The 18,690-nt window shown below is 42.8% G+C and overlaps 1 protein-coding gene across 1 annotated transcript in view; it reads left to right on the top strand.

The window, feature by feature from the left end:
* The first annotated feature begins 6,604 nt into the window (after positions 1-6,604).
* The window catches only part of LOC145415366 (retinol dehydrogenase 13-like), a 252,244-nt gene continuing 240,158 nt past the window's right edge, over positions 6,605-18,690 (top strand). Inside the window, exon 1 of the mRNA XM_080284650.1 lies at positions 6,605-6,740. Coding sequence (XP_080140776.1) covers positions 6,605-6,740 — 136 coding nt within the window. The remainder of the gene's footprint in view (positions 6,741-18,690) is intronic.

The following is an 18,690-nucleotide window of genomic DNA, read 5'->3' as shown; positions in this document are numbered from 1 at the left end:
CTCCATATCCTCACCATCCAACCTCACTGTACATTCTGTGACTTCATTCCTCTCAAACACCATAGCTTTACTCTTGTTTACATTAACTTTCGGATTCCTCTTCCTACACACTGTCCCAAACTCATTCACCAAACCTTGCAACTCCCATTCATCTTCACTCAACAATACTGTATCATCAGCAAACAGCAACACCAGAATCTTCCAAATCTCACCCTCATTCATCAGAGCCACCTCCACATCCACTGCCCTACATTACACCTCTTTTACAACCCCATCCATGTATATGTATATTAAACAGCCTTGGAGACATCACAACCCTGTTTCAGTCCCACATTGAGATCAAAGAACTCAGCTCACCATCCACTCGCCCCGTAGCCCTAGCTCCTTCGTATGTACTCTTCACAGCACTCAACAATTTCCCCTTCAATCCATATATTCTTAATACCTTCCACATACCTTGCCTGCTGGTATCTATTCTGTCACAAGCTTTCTCCAAGTCCATGAAGGCAGCATACACTTTCTTTCCCTTCTCTAGATACTTTTCCACTAAACATCTTAGAACAAATATCTGATCTACACATCCTTTTCCCTTCCTAAATCCCTCTTGTTCTTCTCCAACTCACTCCTCTGTCATATGCCTAACCCTATCAATGAGTATTCTACCATATATTTTTCCAGTCACACTAAGAAGGCAAATACTCCTATGGTTACCACATACTTCTCTCTCCCCCTTTTCCTTTGTATAAAGGAACATTTATACCTGATTTCCAGTCCTCTGGAACCCTTCCCTCTTCCCAAGCCAATCTACACAACTTCCATATCCATTCCACAACAATCTCACCCCCATACCTCAGCATTTCGCCACACAGTCCATCAGTTCCTGGGGCCTTTCCCATCTTGATCTTCTTCATTGCTTCCACTACTTCCGCCCTATTGATCTCTTCCTCCCTGCTCTCATCACTTCTTCTTCCAGCCATTCCCCAACCACTTATACTTACATTGCCCTCACTCTCTACATTCAACAAATCCTCGAAGTGCTCCTTCCATCTCCTCAATTTCTCTCTCTCTTCTCCATCAACAATCTATTATTCCTGTCTTTCACTCCCCTACTATTTCCCCATTCACACTGCCTTACTTTCTTTACCTCCTTCTAAAACAATTTCTTACTCTCCCTCCATTTCACACTCCGATTCCTCCCAAACTCTTCATTCACTTTCTTTTTACTCTCCTTCACCAATCTCTTCACTTCCCTTCTCCTGCTCACATATACCCCTCTCTTCTCTCTCTCATCTTCTCCCCTACCTCTACTCGCTAACCATTCACTATATGCCTTCTTTTGTTCCACAGCTCGTTTCACCTCATCATTCCACCGTGCTGTCCCTTGCACACCCTTGCATCTCCTCCTCACTGCACAAACCACCTCACATGCTGAGCCTATCTCTTCTGTGAATATCTTTTTTGTAGTCCTTAAGGGGTAATTAACAGCACAGATACATTTAGAAAATGACAGGATAACCGAAGCCAGAGAGGATAAAATTCAGAAGACTGAAGTTCGTGAACACGAAAGCAAGATATGTTGTTTCGTACATAGCCTATACACAGCAGTCACCTTTGGCCTTGGAGTGAGTACTGGTATAGAGAAAGTAGGAGGATAAAGAGAAGGGTTTGCTGTCAGTTCCATCAGACAGTTGAGTCTGTGAGGAAGAGAAGGTAAGGTTTAGAGAAAGAGAGATGGTGTTCAACAAAGAGAAAATAAGAGGAATGGCCACGAATGTTTAAGAAATGAGTCATGTAGTGGTTCCAGGCATCCCACTTGACCGTCCAAAGGAGAGGAGTGGAGGGTGGGGGCTTTTATGTCCCCCCCCCACCCCTGAACCCTGAGACTAGGTGTTCAGATGCCATTTTTTCTTATTTTTGAATAGGATGTGTGGTGTGTGATTTGCATGTAGTTTGATGTGTACAATTTGACAGAGTTATATAGAAGAGTGTGGTATGTTGGCCTACTCTCTGTGTTACTGAAACACTGATTCAGCATAGGGGGATGGTCAGAGGCTAGTCCTGATGGCCGATGAAGGGGAGCTCCGGCTCTCCCTATCCTCAGCTTCCATACTCCTTGGGAGTACCACACTGTTTGACTGGTGCTACAATCTACTCCCTAGATCCAGGTGTTGGTGTTACTGTAACAGAAGAACGATATGGAGATTATACAGTAATCCCTCAGTTATCCGGACATAATAGAGCCAAAGGCATGTCTGGGTAGTGGCAACATCTGGATAATGAACACTATTCCACTACCATACCCAGACCTTACCTATACCGAACCTCCAGCCTACAACTAACCTATTTTTATAGTACCTGTGCTTAATTTGGCAGTGTGTTCCGGTCATTCAGGCATATTTGGAGTTAGACATCAAAACACACCAAGGAATATCCAAAGTGATGCTAAACATCAAGAAAACCATGCAGAAAAACCACTGAAAAACAAAAATTACGCTACCTATACAGTACCATATATATTGTAAAGTACCCCTCCTTATTTTGACAGTGTTTTCTGGTCATTCTGCCATATTTTGACATCAAAATGTACATAGGATTATGGAATAGAATAGATTTTCAACATCAAGAAAACCATGCAAAAACACCACTGAAAACCAAAAAACACCTTACCAATACACTTTGGTAGTGTATGTACAGTCTATCTATCTATTGCCAGACACCTTAATCCCGTAAGGGTTGGCAACAAACAAATCGCCTCCATGTCACCCTGTCCCCTGCTATTTCCCTGCCCTGCTTCCAGCTCACACCCCCTCTCTCATATACCTCTCTACTCCATCCCTCCATTTCATCCTGGGCCTCCCCCTCCCTCTTTCCCCCTCCATCTTACATACACTCTCCTCATCAGCCTCTCACTCTTCATTCTCTGCACATGGCCAAACCACCTCAGTGTGTTTCTCCTAATGCTTCCCATCACATCCACATCCGCACCATAGTGCTCCTTCACTTCGTCATTTGATAGTCTGTCTCTCCATCTGACTCCACATGCTCCTCTCAAATAACTCATTTCCACTGCTCTCACTCTTGATTTCTGTCCCTCCAACAAGGTCCATGCATCACTTCCATACATTAGAGTTGGTATCACAGTACTGTCATGTAGTACCTTTTTCACTTCCATGCTCACTTTCCCATTTCTTATCACTGCTTTCAAGGAACCAGCAACCTTTCTTCCTTGTTGTATCAGTACCCTTTCAAGCACTTCACCCTCCAAACTTCCATCCTTACTCATCACACTACCCAAGTACTTACGCATTCACATTTTCATGTGTACATGTACAGTGAATACAGTACCCCTCCTAATTTTGGCACTGTTTTCAGGTCAATCTGCCATATTTAGGCATCTAAATACACATAGAAATGTCCAGACTAATCCTAAACAGCAAGAAGACCTTGGAAAAAAAAAAATGAAAACCAAAAAACACCCTACCAATACACTACTGTATATGCAGTACCTCTCCTAATTTTGGCACTGTTTTCAGGTCAATCTGCCATACTTAGACATAAAAACACACATAGGAATATCCAAAGTAATGCTAAACACCAAGAAAACCATGAAAAAAAAAAAAATGAAAACCAAAAAACACCCAACCTGTACACTACTGTATGCACAGTGCCCCTCCTAATTTTGGCACTGTTTTCCATTCATTCTCCCATACTGAGACATCAAAATGCACACGAATATCCAAAGTAATTCTAAACAGCAAGAAAACAATGCATTAACAACAAAAATTCTGTTATCTGTGACGAGTGATTGCTCCCTGGGCTCAAAAAAAATTCCACGGCTAAATATGCCACTGGAAATTGGTTATACTGTATTGGTATAAATGGTATACCATCATCTTCACTGGTGTTTATACTATAAGATAAGCTAATAAAAAACAGAGAAACAGGCTGACAAATGAGGATATAAAGGAGCATTGTGATGTGGATGTGGATGTGATAGGAAGCGTTAGGAGGAACACACTGAGGTGGTTTGGTCATATGGAGAGGATGGAGGGTGAGAGACTGATGAGGAGAGTGTATGTAAGTGAGGTGGATGGGGGGAGAGGGAGGGGGAGGCTGAGGATTAGGTGGAGGGATGGAGTGGAGAGATATATGAGAGAGGGGGGTGTGAGTTTGGAGCAGGGCATTGAAATGGCGGGGGACAGGGCGATATGGAGGTGATTTGTTTGTGACCACCCTGTGCAGAATTAAGGCGTCTGGCAATAGATAGATAGATAGAAAACTGACAAGAGTACGAAATTCAAGCAGGAATAATGTTTTCAAGAGTAAAACTTGCCTTCATATAATGTCTCACCATCCTAGTGCAACGTTTTTCCAGCACCTTCCAAGAGTTAAGCATTTGTCTAGATTCAGAATTTCAGAAGCTTTCTCATGGATTTTGCGAAATTTTGATACGACCAGCAGTAGTCGAATAAATTGCAAAAAATATTGAAATCTCACGAGTCAGTGTTATCACCACGGAGGAGGATAGGGACTTAGGGAGTGAAAAGGGGAGCTGGGATGGTAGGGATGGAATGGGGGGAGAAACGAGGCTGTGGGCAGGATTCTCTTCCTTCTGTCAGTAGACGGATGGACAATTTTACCTTACATATACTCATGGCTTGAGGTCTGGTAGATGCAAAGTGGCCATACGGAAACACAACACGGTGATCAGGGGACTTTCGACGTTCGGTAGAGAAGCGGACTGCTGCTGTCACCGAACATGTACTCGTGGTGTGTTCAGCGGTGGTGGTGGTTGGAAAAGACTTAGCTTGGTGGCCATGTGACATCGGACATTCTGTGGGGATGTGTATGGACATTTTGACACCGCTTGCGGGTTACAGTTGTATTACAGTAGAAGTCCGATTTTTCGACATCTATGGGACCAGGCTAGTGCCGAAAAATCAAAATTGCCGAATTATCAAAAACCCTACCCACGCAATACCTTATATGTTTCGGTGAACACTATCATCACTACTCATATCATTACAAATGTGTTTGGAGAGAGTACTGTATACTGTTTGATACTGTACAATACTGTAATGAATACAGTACTATACATGAATATGAAAAATAAAGAAATTAGTGAACATGCTGTATATAAATGTAATAGTACAGTAGGCTTACAAGTTCACATGCACTTACCTAAACTTATAGTAGGTTCCTTATTTACATATGTGCAATAGAATGGGTTGATTGGAGTCTGCTACTGCTGGAAGAAGTCCCCAGCAGTAGAGGGTCCTCATGGAGAATTTCAAGACTGACGAAAAAAATAGGAAAATCTGCCGAACGATCAGAGATTTTCGTAAATGGGACTATTTCTCAAAACTGCCGAAATGTCAGATTTGCCGGGGAATTGGATGCCGAAGAATTGGACTTTTACTGTACTTTGATGCTGGAGGTTCGCTGGGAGTGATCGGACATTTTAGCCATGGTTGTTGGTTGCGGACTACTTCCTGCTCACGGCTCAAACCCAGCGGTCATGATACTGAATGTTTGAACATGTTGGCAGACTGGCTGAAGTTCTCGGTGACTTTTACATCCAGATAATAGGAAGCAAATTTGGGTAATGCTTTAGTAGAGCCAAGGTTCAGCATCTGGATAATGAACACATCTGGATACTGAGTGTTTGGATAAATGAGGGACTACTATAGTAACATATGAATGCCCGGTTAATTAGATTTTGAATGGGAGTGTCTCTGCTGCTTCATTCTTTTGTCAAAGTCATTCACATCAACGTATGCTTTATTTTCTTGCTATGTTTCTGTTCTCGGGTTTGTCTCTTCTCCCATCTTTTGTACCTCCTCTGTTTTCACCCGTATCTTTTTGTTTGCTTGTTTGTTTGTTTGTTTGTTTGTTCTGTTTTTGCACAGAATATCTCAAAATGTTGTTAATGGATTTCAAGGAAATTTGGTGGTTAGGTGGGCATTGGGCAAAGGAGGAGCTTTTTAGATTTTGAGACGTATGCGGATTGGAATGCAGGAATTAATCATAAACCTGATTGGTGTCATTGGAGCTATGACTTTGCTGAGATTGGAAAAGGGCAAACTAAGACTGTGGAATTAAATCACCGATGCTTGGCGGAGGCTGGTTTATGAATCGTAAATTATACTGGTGTTGTCGAAGGTATACGCTTTCTGAGCACTATAAAGTTTATTAAAGGTATGGGTTTGTTCTGAAGTCGGTGGTGTGAAAACAAAGAGAATTAAAATTCAGGGCTGGAGCCTCTAATGGGGTGTATGGTATACCAGACTTTCTCTATGCTAATGACGAGCGTTATGGTTCTTAATATTACAAATTTCACTTAACATCCTCAGCATAGCAGCAGGCTACCTCTTATAAGCTGCGTAGTGTGTCAGGCTGAGTTCACAGAGTTTACAGTATCTGCAATAAACACACACAGTAATGACTAAACTGTATCCAACCCCTCTCAAAGTGACAACGCCTCTTTTCTGTCATTACGTATAAGTGTTCTGTATATTCCTCTTTATGTATAAACTCCAAAATACTTTATGATACTTATATCGCCTGTCCTCTGACTACAGTCTTTACCTTCCAGTGAGAGGCAATGTGGTTGGTGGTGGTGACAGCGATAGTGGCGGTGGTACTGGGACTCCGGTTCGCCTACAGGTACCGCATCCGGTACTGCACCTCCATGAGGAAGCTACATGGAAAGACAGCAATTGTCACTGGAGCATCTGCAGGTGAAACTTTACGGCAACAGAATGAGGACGATGTTGGAAGGACGAATAATCCAAAGTTGACTTTTGAGATAACTGTGGTTGTAGATACTGTATTTCTGTAATTTTTATTATACTGTTTCTCATAACCTGCTACATAAATTTATTGGTGTTCTTAGATATATCTGGTAAATGATCAGAATAAAAAATGCAATGTTCAGGTATACTCTGGTTTAACGATGCAGTTGGTTAAGTAAGAACCCATCGATAGGTGGTGTGTCTCTTCTTGGGGTAGGTTTAACATGTAAAGTATAGGGATGCATTTTTGAGCCTTGGGTTTCCCTCCCAACCAAATCCTAATCCCACCCAATTGAGTCCCAAAACAAGTTTAAAGCCAATCTAAATGGCCCAGCAGCTGTAAAAAAAAACTAACTTAAACCTAACACCTGTAAATAACTCACTAAAACCAAGAAGGGAAGTCTGAAAATTATCAAATATCTATCTATCTATCTATCTATCTATCTATTGCCAGAAGCCTTAATCCCGTAAGTGGTGGCCACAAACGAATCGCCTCCATGTCACCCTGTCCCCTGCCATTTCCCTGCCCTGCTCCCAGCTTACACCTCCACTCATATACCTCTCCACTCCATCCCTCCATCTCATCCTTGGCCTCCCCCTCCCTCTCCCCCCCCTCCACTTCACTCACATACACTCTCCTTGTCAGTTTATCACTCTCCATCCTCTCCACATGGTCAAACCACCTCATTGTGTTTGTCCTCACACTTCCTATAACATCAACATCCACGGCACAATGCTCCTTCACTTTCTTATTTCTCAGTCTTATATCTTCATGTGACTCCACATGCTTCTCTCAAATAACTCATTTCCACTGCTCTCACTGTTGACTTCTGTTCCTCCAACAAGATCCAAGCTTCACTTCCATATAGTGTGTATCACAATACTGTCATGTAGTGACTTTTTCACTTCCATGCTCACTTCCCTGTTTCTTATCACTGCTTTCAAGAACCCAGCATCCCTTCTTCCTTGTTGTACCCTTGCACTTCACCCTCTAAACTTCCATCCTTTCTCAGCACACTACCCAGTGTCGTAAATGCACTCGCATTTTCCATTTCCTTCTCATCCAACCTCACTGTACATTCACTGACTTCATTTCTCTTGAAGACCATACTGTAACTTTACTCTTCCCTATGTTCACCTTTAGATTCCGTTTTTTACACACTCCCAAACTCATCCACCAAGCCTTGCAGCTCCCCTTCGTCTTCACTTAACAAAACAGTATCATTTGCAGACAACAGTACAGAGAGTTTCCAAACACTGCCCTCACTCACTGGGGCCGCTCCAGCATCCACTGCCCTACCTTGTATCTCTTTTATAACACCATCCATATACAGATTGAACAGCCAACATGACATGACACATCCCTGTTTCAATCCAACCTCCAAATAGAAAAATTCACTCAGTTCACTATCCACATGCACTGCACCCATAGCACCCTCATACATACTCTTCAGGGCATTCAAGAACTTCCCAGCTACACCATATATTCTTAATACTTTCCACAATCCTTGTCTATCCACCTTGTCATATGCTTTCTCCAAATCCATGAAGGCTGCATACAACTTCTTTCCCTTCTCTAGAAACTTTTTCACTAACGATCTAAGAATGAATATCTGATCTACACAACCTCTTCCCTTCCTCAAACCTCCCTATTGTTCTCCAACTATTTCCTCTGTTATTTCCCTAACTCTGTCAGTAAGTACCATATCCTACCATATACTTTTCCTGTTATACTAAGAAGACCATTGCCCTTGTGATTACCATATACCATATGCAGTTTGGGTTTATGCCAGGTAGGGGGACCACTGATGCCATATTCATTGTTCGACAGCTTCAGGAAAAATATATTGGTAGGAGAAGGGATCTTTATTTTGTTTTTGTTGATTTGGAAAAGGCCTTTGACAGAGTCCCTAGAGACGTGGTGAAGTAGGCAATGAGAAAGCTTGGCTTGGAGGAGTGGCTGGTTAGGGTGGTTATGGCCATGTATGTGGGTGCTCACACCCAGGTGAGAGTGAATGAAGATTTGAGTGATGAGTTTTCCGTGAATGTTGGTGTGCATCAGGGGTCAGTCTTGAGTCCCATGTTGTTTATCATGGTACTTGAAGCCCTTTCACGTGACTTTAGAAACGGACTCCCGTGGAAGTTGTTGTATGCTGATGACTTGGTGTTGATTGCAGAGAATGAAAGGGAGGCGGAGGAAAGGCTTAGGAAGTGGAGAGATGGTATGGGGCAAAAGGGTTTAAGGGTAAATGCAGATAAAACAAAAGTGATGATATCTAGGGTTGGTGGCGGTACTGTCAAAGACGAGGGAAAGTGGCCATGTGCAGTTTGCCACAAGGGCGTGGGAAGTAATTCCATCTTGTGCGGTGTGTGTGATAAATGGGTGCATAAGAGATGTAGTGGTATCAGAGGTAGACTGCTAGATAATGCTGATTTTATGTGTACGGCGTGCCGGGGTGAGCAGGTGGAGATTGTCAGGCGTGAAAGGATTGAACTTGCTGGTGAATCTCTTGAGTGTGTGGAAGAGTTTTGTTATTTGGGAGACATGTTGTGTGCTGGAGGTGGGGCTGGAGCTAGCTCTGTGGCTAGGGTGAGAAGTGGTTGGAAGAAGTTCAGGGAGCTCTTGCCTCTCCTGACATTGAGAGGGCTCTCCCTACATGCTAAGGGGTCTTTGTATGCAGCATGTGTTAGGAGTGTAATGCTGTATGGCAGTGAGACCTGGGCAGTGAAGGAGGAAGATATTCGCCGACTCAGACGTACAGAAATGACAATGATTAGGTGGATGTGCAGTGCGTCCCTGCGTCCAAGGCCTGAAGGGGCTGGGTTTACAATGGAAGAGTTGAGAGGTAGGATGGGACTGGAGTGTATTGGTGTTGTGATGAGGAGAGGTAGATTGAGGTGGTTTGGACATGTGGAGAGGATGGGGGATGATAATTGGGTGAGGAAGGTGAGAAGTGCTAATATTGGGGGTGGGGTTATGAGGGGTAGACCGAGAAAGACATGGGACGAGGTCATTAAGTGTGACCTTAGGGTTAAGGGACTGAACAGGGAGGCTGCAATGGATCATGCAGCGTGGAGAGCCGCCATTAGGTGACCAAGGCCGACACATGCAAGCATGTTGGAGCCTTTAAAAACGAAAACGAAATAATATACTTCGTTTTCCCCTTTTCCTTTGTACAGAGGAATAATTATACCTGACTTCCAATCCTATGGGACCCTACCTTCCTCCTAGGCCAGTATGCACATTTCCCACATCCATTCTACTACTATCTCTCCCCCATGCATTTTACCACACACTCCATCAATCCCTGGGGCTTTCCCCATTTTAACTTTTTTCATTGCTTCCACAGCTTCCATCCTACTTATTTCTTCCTGTCTTCTAACATCCCTCCTTCGCCCAGCCATTCCCCAGCCACTTACACTCGCATTACTTTCATTCTCTGTGTTCAGCAATTCCTTAAAGTGTTCTCTCCATCTGCTCACTTTTTCTCCCTTCACCACTAGTAATCTACCATTTTTATCTTTGACTCCCCAGCTAACTTCTTTGGCACCCTGTCTAACTCTCGTTACTCCATTCCAGAACATTTTCTTACATTCCCTCCACTTTACACTCAAATTCCTTTCAAATTTCTCATCCGCTCTCTTTCTCTTACTGATTTTTTCACCTCTCTCTTCCTCTCTACATATAACTCTCTCTTCCATCTCTCAACGTCTTCCATGCCCCTATTTCTCATCCACTTACTATATGCTTTCTTCTTTTGTGCCACAGCCTCTTTCACCTCTTCATTCCACCATGCTGTTCCCTGCACCCCCTTTCATCTTCTCTTCACCCCACACACCACCTCACTCTGCAAAGATTTCTTTTGTGAATGTCTTGCACACACCTTCCACATCCCCCATCTGCTCCAATCCGTATTTATCCAATCGCTTCTCCACTTCCCTCTTTTATTCTTTGTTTTTTTCATCCACTTTTAATTCTTCCACCGTCCTTGTATGAACTACATCCTCCTGTCCTTCCCTTCTTCTATTTCTTCATTTCATTTGGACCTTGATTCTGACCACCACTTGGTGGTGGTCAGAAAGTCCATTCCCCGAACCTCTATGTACTCTTGCATCCATTACACACCTCATCCTGTCTTCCACACACACGTAATCAATCATTGCCTTCCATTCATTCAGTTCACCACCCACCTTTCTCATCACTTGCCATGTATGCCTATGGATCATTTTGTGCCTGAAGAGGGTATTGGCTATCACCAACCCCCTCCCGACACAAATGTCCACTAAAGCACTGCCATTCTCATCCATCTCTGCAGGCACACCCCACTCACCAACTACTCCATCCACCTTCATATTCCCTACATTTCCATTCATATCTCCAGTTAAAAACTCTCTTTCCTTTCTAACTTTTCCATGCACACTTCCACATTTGTCCAGAACTCTTCTCTCACTCTGCTTGCATGATCTTTCATTGGTGCATACATGCACACAGTCACCCACAATTGTTGTCCAACTTTCAGTATTACCCACACAATCCTTGAGCCAACTGATCCATACTCTCTTATATTCTCCTTCCATCTGTTACTCACAACAATACACACTCTTATTCTCACCTACTCCCGCGCATATACCCCATCCATACTCCCATTCTCTCACACTCTCACCTCTCCATTTCATCATCATCATCATCAGTCATTATAAGTTCACTGCTGAACAAAGGCCTCCCCCAACCTTCTTCACGAATTCCTTGGCTGAGCCAATCTTTGCCACGTTTTCCCTGCATTTTTCTCTATCTCATCTCTCCACCTCCTGTCTGGCTTTTTTCTGCTACACTTACCATCTCTTGGTGTCCAGTCAGTCAACCTCTTGCTCCATCGATTATCCCTTGTTCTTGCTACATGGCCTGCCCACCTCCATTTCTGTTCTTTTATAACTTCTATAATATCTTTGACTTTAGTCTGCTCTCTCACCCGAGTTGATCTTTTCCTGTCTCTTAAAGTTATTCCCAACATTGACCTTTCCATTGCTCTCTGAGAACGAATTAATTTATTTTCCATCGATTTTGTCAGTTTCCAAGTCTCACAACCATACGTCATAGCTGGAATTATACATTCGTTATATACTTTTCGTGTCATACAAACTGGCAAGCTACTTTTCATAATGTCTCTATGTTTACCGAAAGCTTTCCATCCAATTGTAATGCGTCTTTTTATTTCGCTATCATTATCTTTCATTAATTTTTGTATTTGTCCCAGGTAATTGTACTCCTCAACTTCTTCAAGAATTTCTCCTCTTATTCTTATGACGCTCTTTGGTGTTTGAGGATTAAACATTACTTTAGTTTTACTCCAGTTCATCTTTAGCCCTACTTTGAGACTTTCTATGTTCAGGTCATTTAACATTTCTTGCAACGTCTCTGCATTTAGTTTCAGTTAATATAAGTCTTGAAAAAATCAAGCTTAGTAAACTGTACCCCAAAATGACAATGTTCACCCCATCCGTGGCTAAAACACATTAGCTAATCAGAGTCTAAAAACAGTTTATAAATCAACCTAAACACACAATTTTAGTCAAAAATATCTTCAAAATTGGTAAAATAAATCAAAACCCATTGTTAAACCAGGGTTTGGCCATCAATAGGCAGGATATGGTGGTATTTCTACCCCTATCATTAAGCCGGGGTATCGCATCTATGGGTATCGTATATCGAGGTATGTCTGTATAATCCCTCAAAATTACAAAACCAAAGCCAGTGGATTGCTTGTTAGCCTCTGACTCCAAGATCCTCAATATTATAACATGATTGGCCCAGTGTCAGGTGGATGACGGGGATGGGAGGGAAAGTACTGTAGAGGAAAGGCTTTAGCAGGGTTTGTTCCTGACATTTTCACAAAATAGATCTCCTCGGCAGTATTGAATAAATCCACTGGGTTGTATCCGTCCATCCATCCATCCATCATCCAATCCTACGTTGCTCCATGAGGAGCGTAGGAGCCCAGGGCTAGGCAGCTGGTCCTGACATTTAAGATGAGAGTGACCAACCTCACTCATCCCTGAGTGGCATTACGTGAGCAATAAACCCCAACCGCCCCTTGGATATAAACCGTCACCGGCTCAATCCGATTGGAGCACAATAATTACCCACTAAACCACCAGGTGCCAAAATTTGTTTATATGGTTACCACCCAGTGTAGTAAATGGTTTCCTGGTGTACAGCAAACCATTTGGCTTGTCACTCAGTGTAGAGTCACCCACAGGCAGAAGGAAGAGGAAAGAATGAAGGAATGAAAGACAGAAGAGGGAGTGTAAAGTCCCCCGTAGGCTGAAGGACGAGGAAAGAATGAAGAAAAGAATGATAGAAGATGGAAGGAAAGAAGAATGGAGGAGAGGACAGGGCAGACACCTGAGAGCAGCACTACATTGAGTGAATGGATGGTGAGTGCCCCCACCTACCACAGTCCACTGGGTTGTAACAAGAAGCAAAAGCAAAAGTTGCTACTGATTTCATGAGATCAACAAAAGCTGGCTGTGAGTTCATTATTATTTATTGTTGTCATTCATTCATTCATCATCCAATCCTACGTTGCCCCATGAGAAGCGTAGGAGCCCTGTGCTAGGCAAGTTGATCCTGACATTTAAGATGAGAGTGACCAGCCTCACTCATCCCTGAGTGGCATTACAGGAGCAGTAAACCCCAACCACCCCTTGGATATAAACTTTCAATGGTTCAATCTGATTGGAGCACTGTAATTACCCACTAAACCATCAGGCGCCAATTTTTGGTTATATGGTTACCACCCAGCATAGTTAATGGTTTTTTGGTGTACAGGAAACCATGTGGCTTGTCACTCAGTGTAGAGTCACCTACAGGCAGAAAGAAGAGGAAAGAATGAAGGAAAGAAAGGTAGAAGAGGGAATGTAAAGTCACCTGTAGGCGGAAAGATGAGGAAAGAATGAAGGAAAGAAAGACAGAAGAGAACGGCAGAAAAGAAAGATGGAGGAGAGGAAAGAGCAGACACCCGAGAGCAGCACTACATTGAGTGAGAGGATGGTGATTGCCCCCACCTACCACAGTTTATTGTTGTCATCATCATCATCGTCATCATTATTATCTTCGTTTAGTGTCCTTCTCTTCCCAGTGCTAAGGTTGGATGTATTATGAGTTGTCTCCATCTATCTCTGCCCTTTGCGTCATCTTCTGTTATATTTAACCCCTTAACCGCGGGGCGTCACTTTTGTGACGCTCGGGTGCAATGGATCATACTGCGGGGCGTCACTTTTGCGATTCTGTGTTATTTTGAATTTGCCCAGGCTTTCAAGTGGTTGCTTTTATCATCTGTCAGTACTGCCAGTGTCCAACAATAGTCAGTGCTGCTAATGTCATCTGTACTCCCATCCATTGTTGACAATTTAGCCATTTCTCCCCATTCTTGACTCCCCTCCCTGCCCTCCATTACCCTCTCCTCCCACCTGCCGCAGCTGTGCCGCACTATGCAGATCTTGCCTGGATTTTTCCACTTATTTCATCCATTGAAATGAGCCCTAGGCCCCACTCTTATACAAAATAATATATATAAAAAAGAAAAAAGGTAATTGATAGTGCCATACACCTGGAATTGGCTAATTATCAACTGACAACACCCCACATGCAGTCGTTCGCTAATTTTCCCTGTTTATTTCCCCTTGAAATATGCCATATGACCTGTTCTCATAATAAAAATATATATAAGAAAGGAAGGGAGAAGCCTAAGTGCTATTTACATTCACGTGGAACTACTTAATTTATTATGTATTGTCTAGATTTCCTGCCAATCATATCATAGCATATAAATTAGCAGCTGTCCCCATGCTGACGTTTTCAACCCTTGGTGGACCCATATCCGCCTCGTCATTCAGGTCAGTGTTGTCTCTTGAGGTGAAACCATGTCGCACTCGCGCCTCTCCATTACTGCCACTTCTAGAGAGCCCTGTGACCTCTACCCCTACTAAACCTCGTGTGGGAAGGGGTAAAGGACTAAGTGACTCTGCTGTGAAACGTGAACGGGCTAATTTATCCATGATAATGATGGATAGTGACTACAGTCTCTCTGGTGAATCGTGTGATGAGCCATTGGAGGAAATGGTGATAAACTTCCAGTACGAGTGCTTCAGTTACCCAAGTTCATCCTGGCCCCAAGGGAAAGTCCTTAGTTACTGCAAGTGACAGTGTATAAGACAGTGTAAATAAAATAGAAAATGTAGATAGAAATGTAAATAATTACTACCGGTAATATAAGAATATGAGTACAAATACTTGGAGTAATGACAGTGAACGTGAAAGCTTTGCTCTCTATGCTAGTTTACTGAACAAGAAAGTGAATGCCTGGAGTGAAAATAAACTACACTCAATCCTCGTAAACCGCGGCAATTTGGGTCTGGACCACTGCTGCGGTTTATAAATAATAACTCTTATGTGAAAAATTAATTAGGGGCTGGACTTTGGCCAACCACACCTCAAAGCACCCTACCTTCACCTATCTAGGCACCATGAAACACAAACATACAAATTCAGGAATATTCAGTGCATGTATTTAATAGAAATAAGCAATGTTAAGGGATCTCACCTTAATGCTATGACGATATTGCTTAAGTGAATGAAATGGGGTGGTGTTGGGAAGAACTTAGAACCTCTCAGCATGAGGTGGGGGTGCTCCCTCATGTTGTTCTCCCTTCTCCAGTTCCTCAGCCTCCCTCAGGAAGCCCTCAAAGTCTGCCTCAGAGATGACTGATGCTTGATGATGATGGTTGTTGGATTGCAGTTATCAAATTGAATGCCGCGGTTTATGATTCTCCTCGGAAAAGGCCCACTTTAATGCCTAGATCCGCGATTTTCGTGACTTAACAGCGGTTTAAGGGTGCCGGCAGTCTGACAGCCACTTTGCCGTGGTTTACGAATCCGTGGTTTATAAACACGCGGTTTACGAGGATTGAGTACTATTACTGAAGGAAACTTATGGATAAATTATGTGTATATATATATATATATATTTATATATATATATATATATATATATATATATATATAGATATATATATATATATATATATATATATAGATATATATATATATATATATATATACATACAGGTAAGCCCTTAATTCACACGAACTTTTTTCACGCGATTTCGGTTATCCGCGAATTTTTCGTACAATAATTAAAACATAAAATTATAGTATTCAAATAAATGATTTTAATATACAAGAGAAATAAATAAAATATAAAAATGCCTACCTGCTGCCCGTGTGCATACATATGTGTGTGTGTGTGTGTGTGTATGTGTGTGTGGGAGGTTGGTCTACCACACACCACAGTCAGTTTGAATCCGACGGTCGAACCATGCATGACTGGCCAATCGTTATTTGTGGCTTATTTTTCTGCCTTCCAGTGATTGCTTGCCTTGTCTGCCAACATGGGGCCTAAGCATAGTGCTAGTGATGCATGTGGTAACACACCAAAACAGACTAGTAAAGTGATGTTGCTGACAGAGAAAGTTAAAGTGTTGGACAAACTTCAGGGAGGAATGTCGGCGACAATTCTCCGTCAGGACGATTCCCCGTCATTTATTTACATACCAGTTTATTTAGCAAGTACAGTACATTAGTTTTTTACTTATATGAGTTATAAAATCCCCCTGAAAATTAGTTATTAAAGTATTAATTAATCACTAATAAATATAAATTAATCACTAATAAATATATTAATAGAATGATGGGGAATTGTCCATGTTTTGACGGTGAATTGACTTGATGGTGAAATGTCTCAGAACCGTATGTTTGGGGGGAGTCAACTGTTCATACAATAAAGGAGGAGAACGTAGCATACGGGAGACAGTGAGGGCTAGTGCTCCAGACTGCTAAAGTGTCTCCACCTACGCCTGTGAATTGTCTTGGAACCGCATGTTTGGGGTGAATGAGTCAACTGTTCATACAATAAAGAAGGCAGAATGTAGCATATGGGAGGCAGTGAGGGCTTGTGCACCAGGCTGCTGAAGTGTCTTCACCTACGCCTGTGCTTGTCAGGTTTCAGTGTTAAATTTCTTACATTTTTGTTGTTTTTCATACTTTATGCTAGTTTATAAGGTGTATGTAGTGCATAAACAGTATTATTCAGATGTAATATACTTAATAGACATGCGTAATTATGTGCACACAAGGGCAGAACATATACGCGAATTTACCACATACGCGAAGGGTCTGGGAACCTAACCCTCGCGTGAATTAAGGGCTTACCTGTATATATGTGTGTGTGTGTGTAAGAAAGTACTAGGAATATAAAGTGAGAGTGTGTTTAGGAATAATAAATGACAGAATACCAGCAGGGAATGAGCACAGGTGGGAAGCTGGTATGTGCTCGTAAATTACATTGCTTTCACAGTGATTTTTTTTTTTTGGAGTATGTATTCCAAACTACTTGAAAATCATAGAATAGTGTTTCTAGTGATAATATCAGTCTGTGGTAATCACATTACGGGGTTTCGGAAAGTGTGAAGTGGAGACTTCATTACCCAACTTCAGAAGTCTCCACAAGTCCTATGGTAGTCGATGAAGGCTCAACAAACATCCCAGGAGAAAGCTGAAGGTATGTGCCATATGCACATTTACTTATGATGTTCTAGGACTAATAACTGATTTTTGGCAAATATTTTTAAAAAGTCAGTTGGAGCACAAATATCCCTGCGTGAGGTGCAGGGACCGCCTCCAACATGCCCGTGCCTAAGAGGTTAAACGTCTCATGTGTTCCGTAACCACTTGCCACCAAGTTTTCTTTGGTCTTCCTGCTGGTCTCCTCCCTTCTACTTCCAGCTCCATAGCCCTTCTCAGAATGTTATCTTGCTCTCTTCTGCACACATGACAGAACCATCTCAATCTCATTCTCCGATCCTGTCCCCAATGCTCCACTCCACATCTTCTTCTTACCTCGTCATTTGACACTCTGTCTCTCCACTTAACTCCTGCCATATACCTCAGCATCCTGTGATCACAAGTCAACAGGAGCCTCTTCAAATTTGCTGTCAGTGCCCATGTCTCTGCAGCATACAGCAGCACAGGTCTGATGCAGGCGCAGTAGATCCTTGGATTGTGAACCAGCGGTATCCCCTGGTTCACTGACGGACTGACCAACTCTCTCCACTTTCTCCAGGCACTTGTGATCCTTGTCCTCACTGCCGCCTCTGCTGCGCCCTCACAACTCATGGTGTTACCAAGATAATAGAACTGGTCTACCACCTCCAACACACCACCCTCCAGTGCTACCTCTTGTGGTCTCACCACTGGCCCTCTAACACAAGCTGGGCACTTGAAGTTCCCTCCAGCTCTCCTTACATTCCTGAGTCCAGAGCATCTGCCATAGCACCATTTTGAGCAACCTGAACACCACACAGAGTTGACACCTACTCCCTCTCCACACACTCCACATGGATACCTTCTTCTTTACGGTCTCACTTCTGGCTCCGTTCCTGCCACCATCAACTTTATCTTTGATTTGTTGACCTTCAGTCCTCTTGTTTCCATTTCTCTTCTCCACTCCTCAAACATCTCCACAACTCTCACCTGACTTCGCCATCAACACCAGTCCATCCGTATACATCAGCTGCCCTATGCTATCACCTGCCACATCTCTCGTCGCCTCCTGCATCACTGTCTGTCTATCTATCTATCTATTAACAGTCGCCATAATCCCGTACGGGGTGGCCATATGACTTTGAGTTATTTGTTTTACGAGGAGGGGCACTAACCCTCCACCAGCCCACTTGTTGACACGTGGGGAGCACATATGGTTTGGTTATATGGTTACCACCCAGGACTGTAAATGGTTTCCTGGCTTACAGGAAACCATTTGGCTTATCACTCAATATT

This window comes from Coenobita brevimanus, chromosome 102 (assembly GCF_032717465.1).
Source record: "Coenobita brevimanus isolate Jiangsu-jjx chromosome 102, ASM3271746v2, whole genome shotgun sequence".
In the NCBI taxonomy this organism is placed as follows: domain Eukaryota; kingdom Metazoa; phylum Arthropoda; class Malacostraca; order Decapoda; family Coenobitidae; genus Coenobita; species Coenobita brevimanus.
Note: the sequence above shows the minus strand (reverse complement) of the source record. Positions and strands in the feature narration are given on the sequence as shown.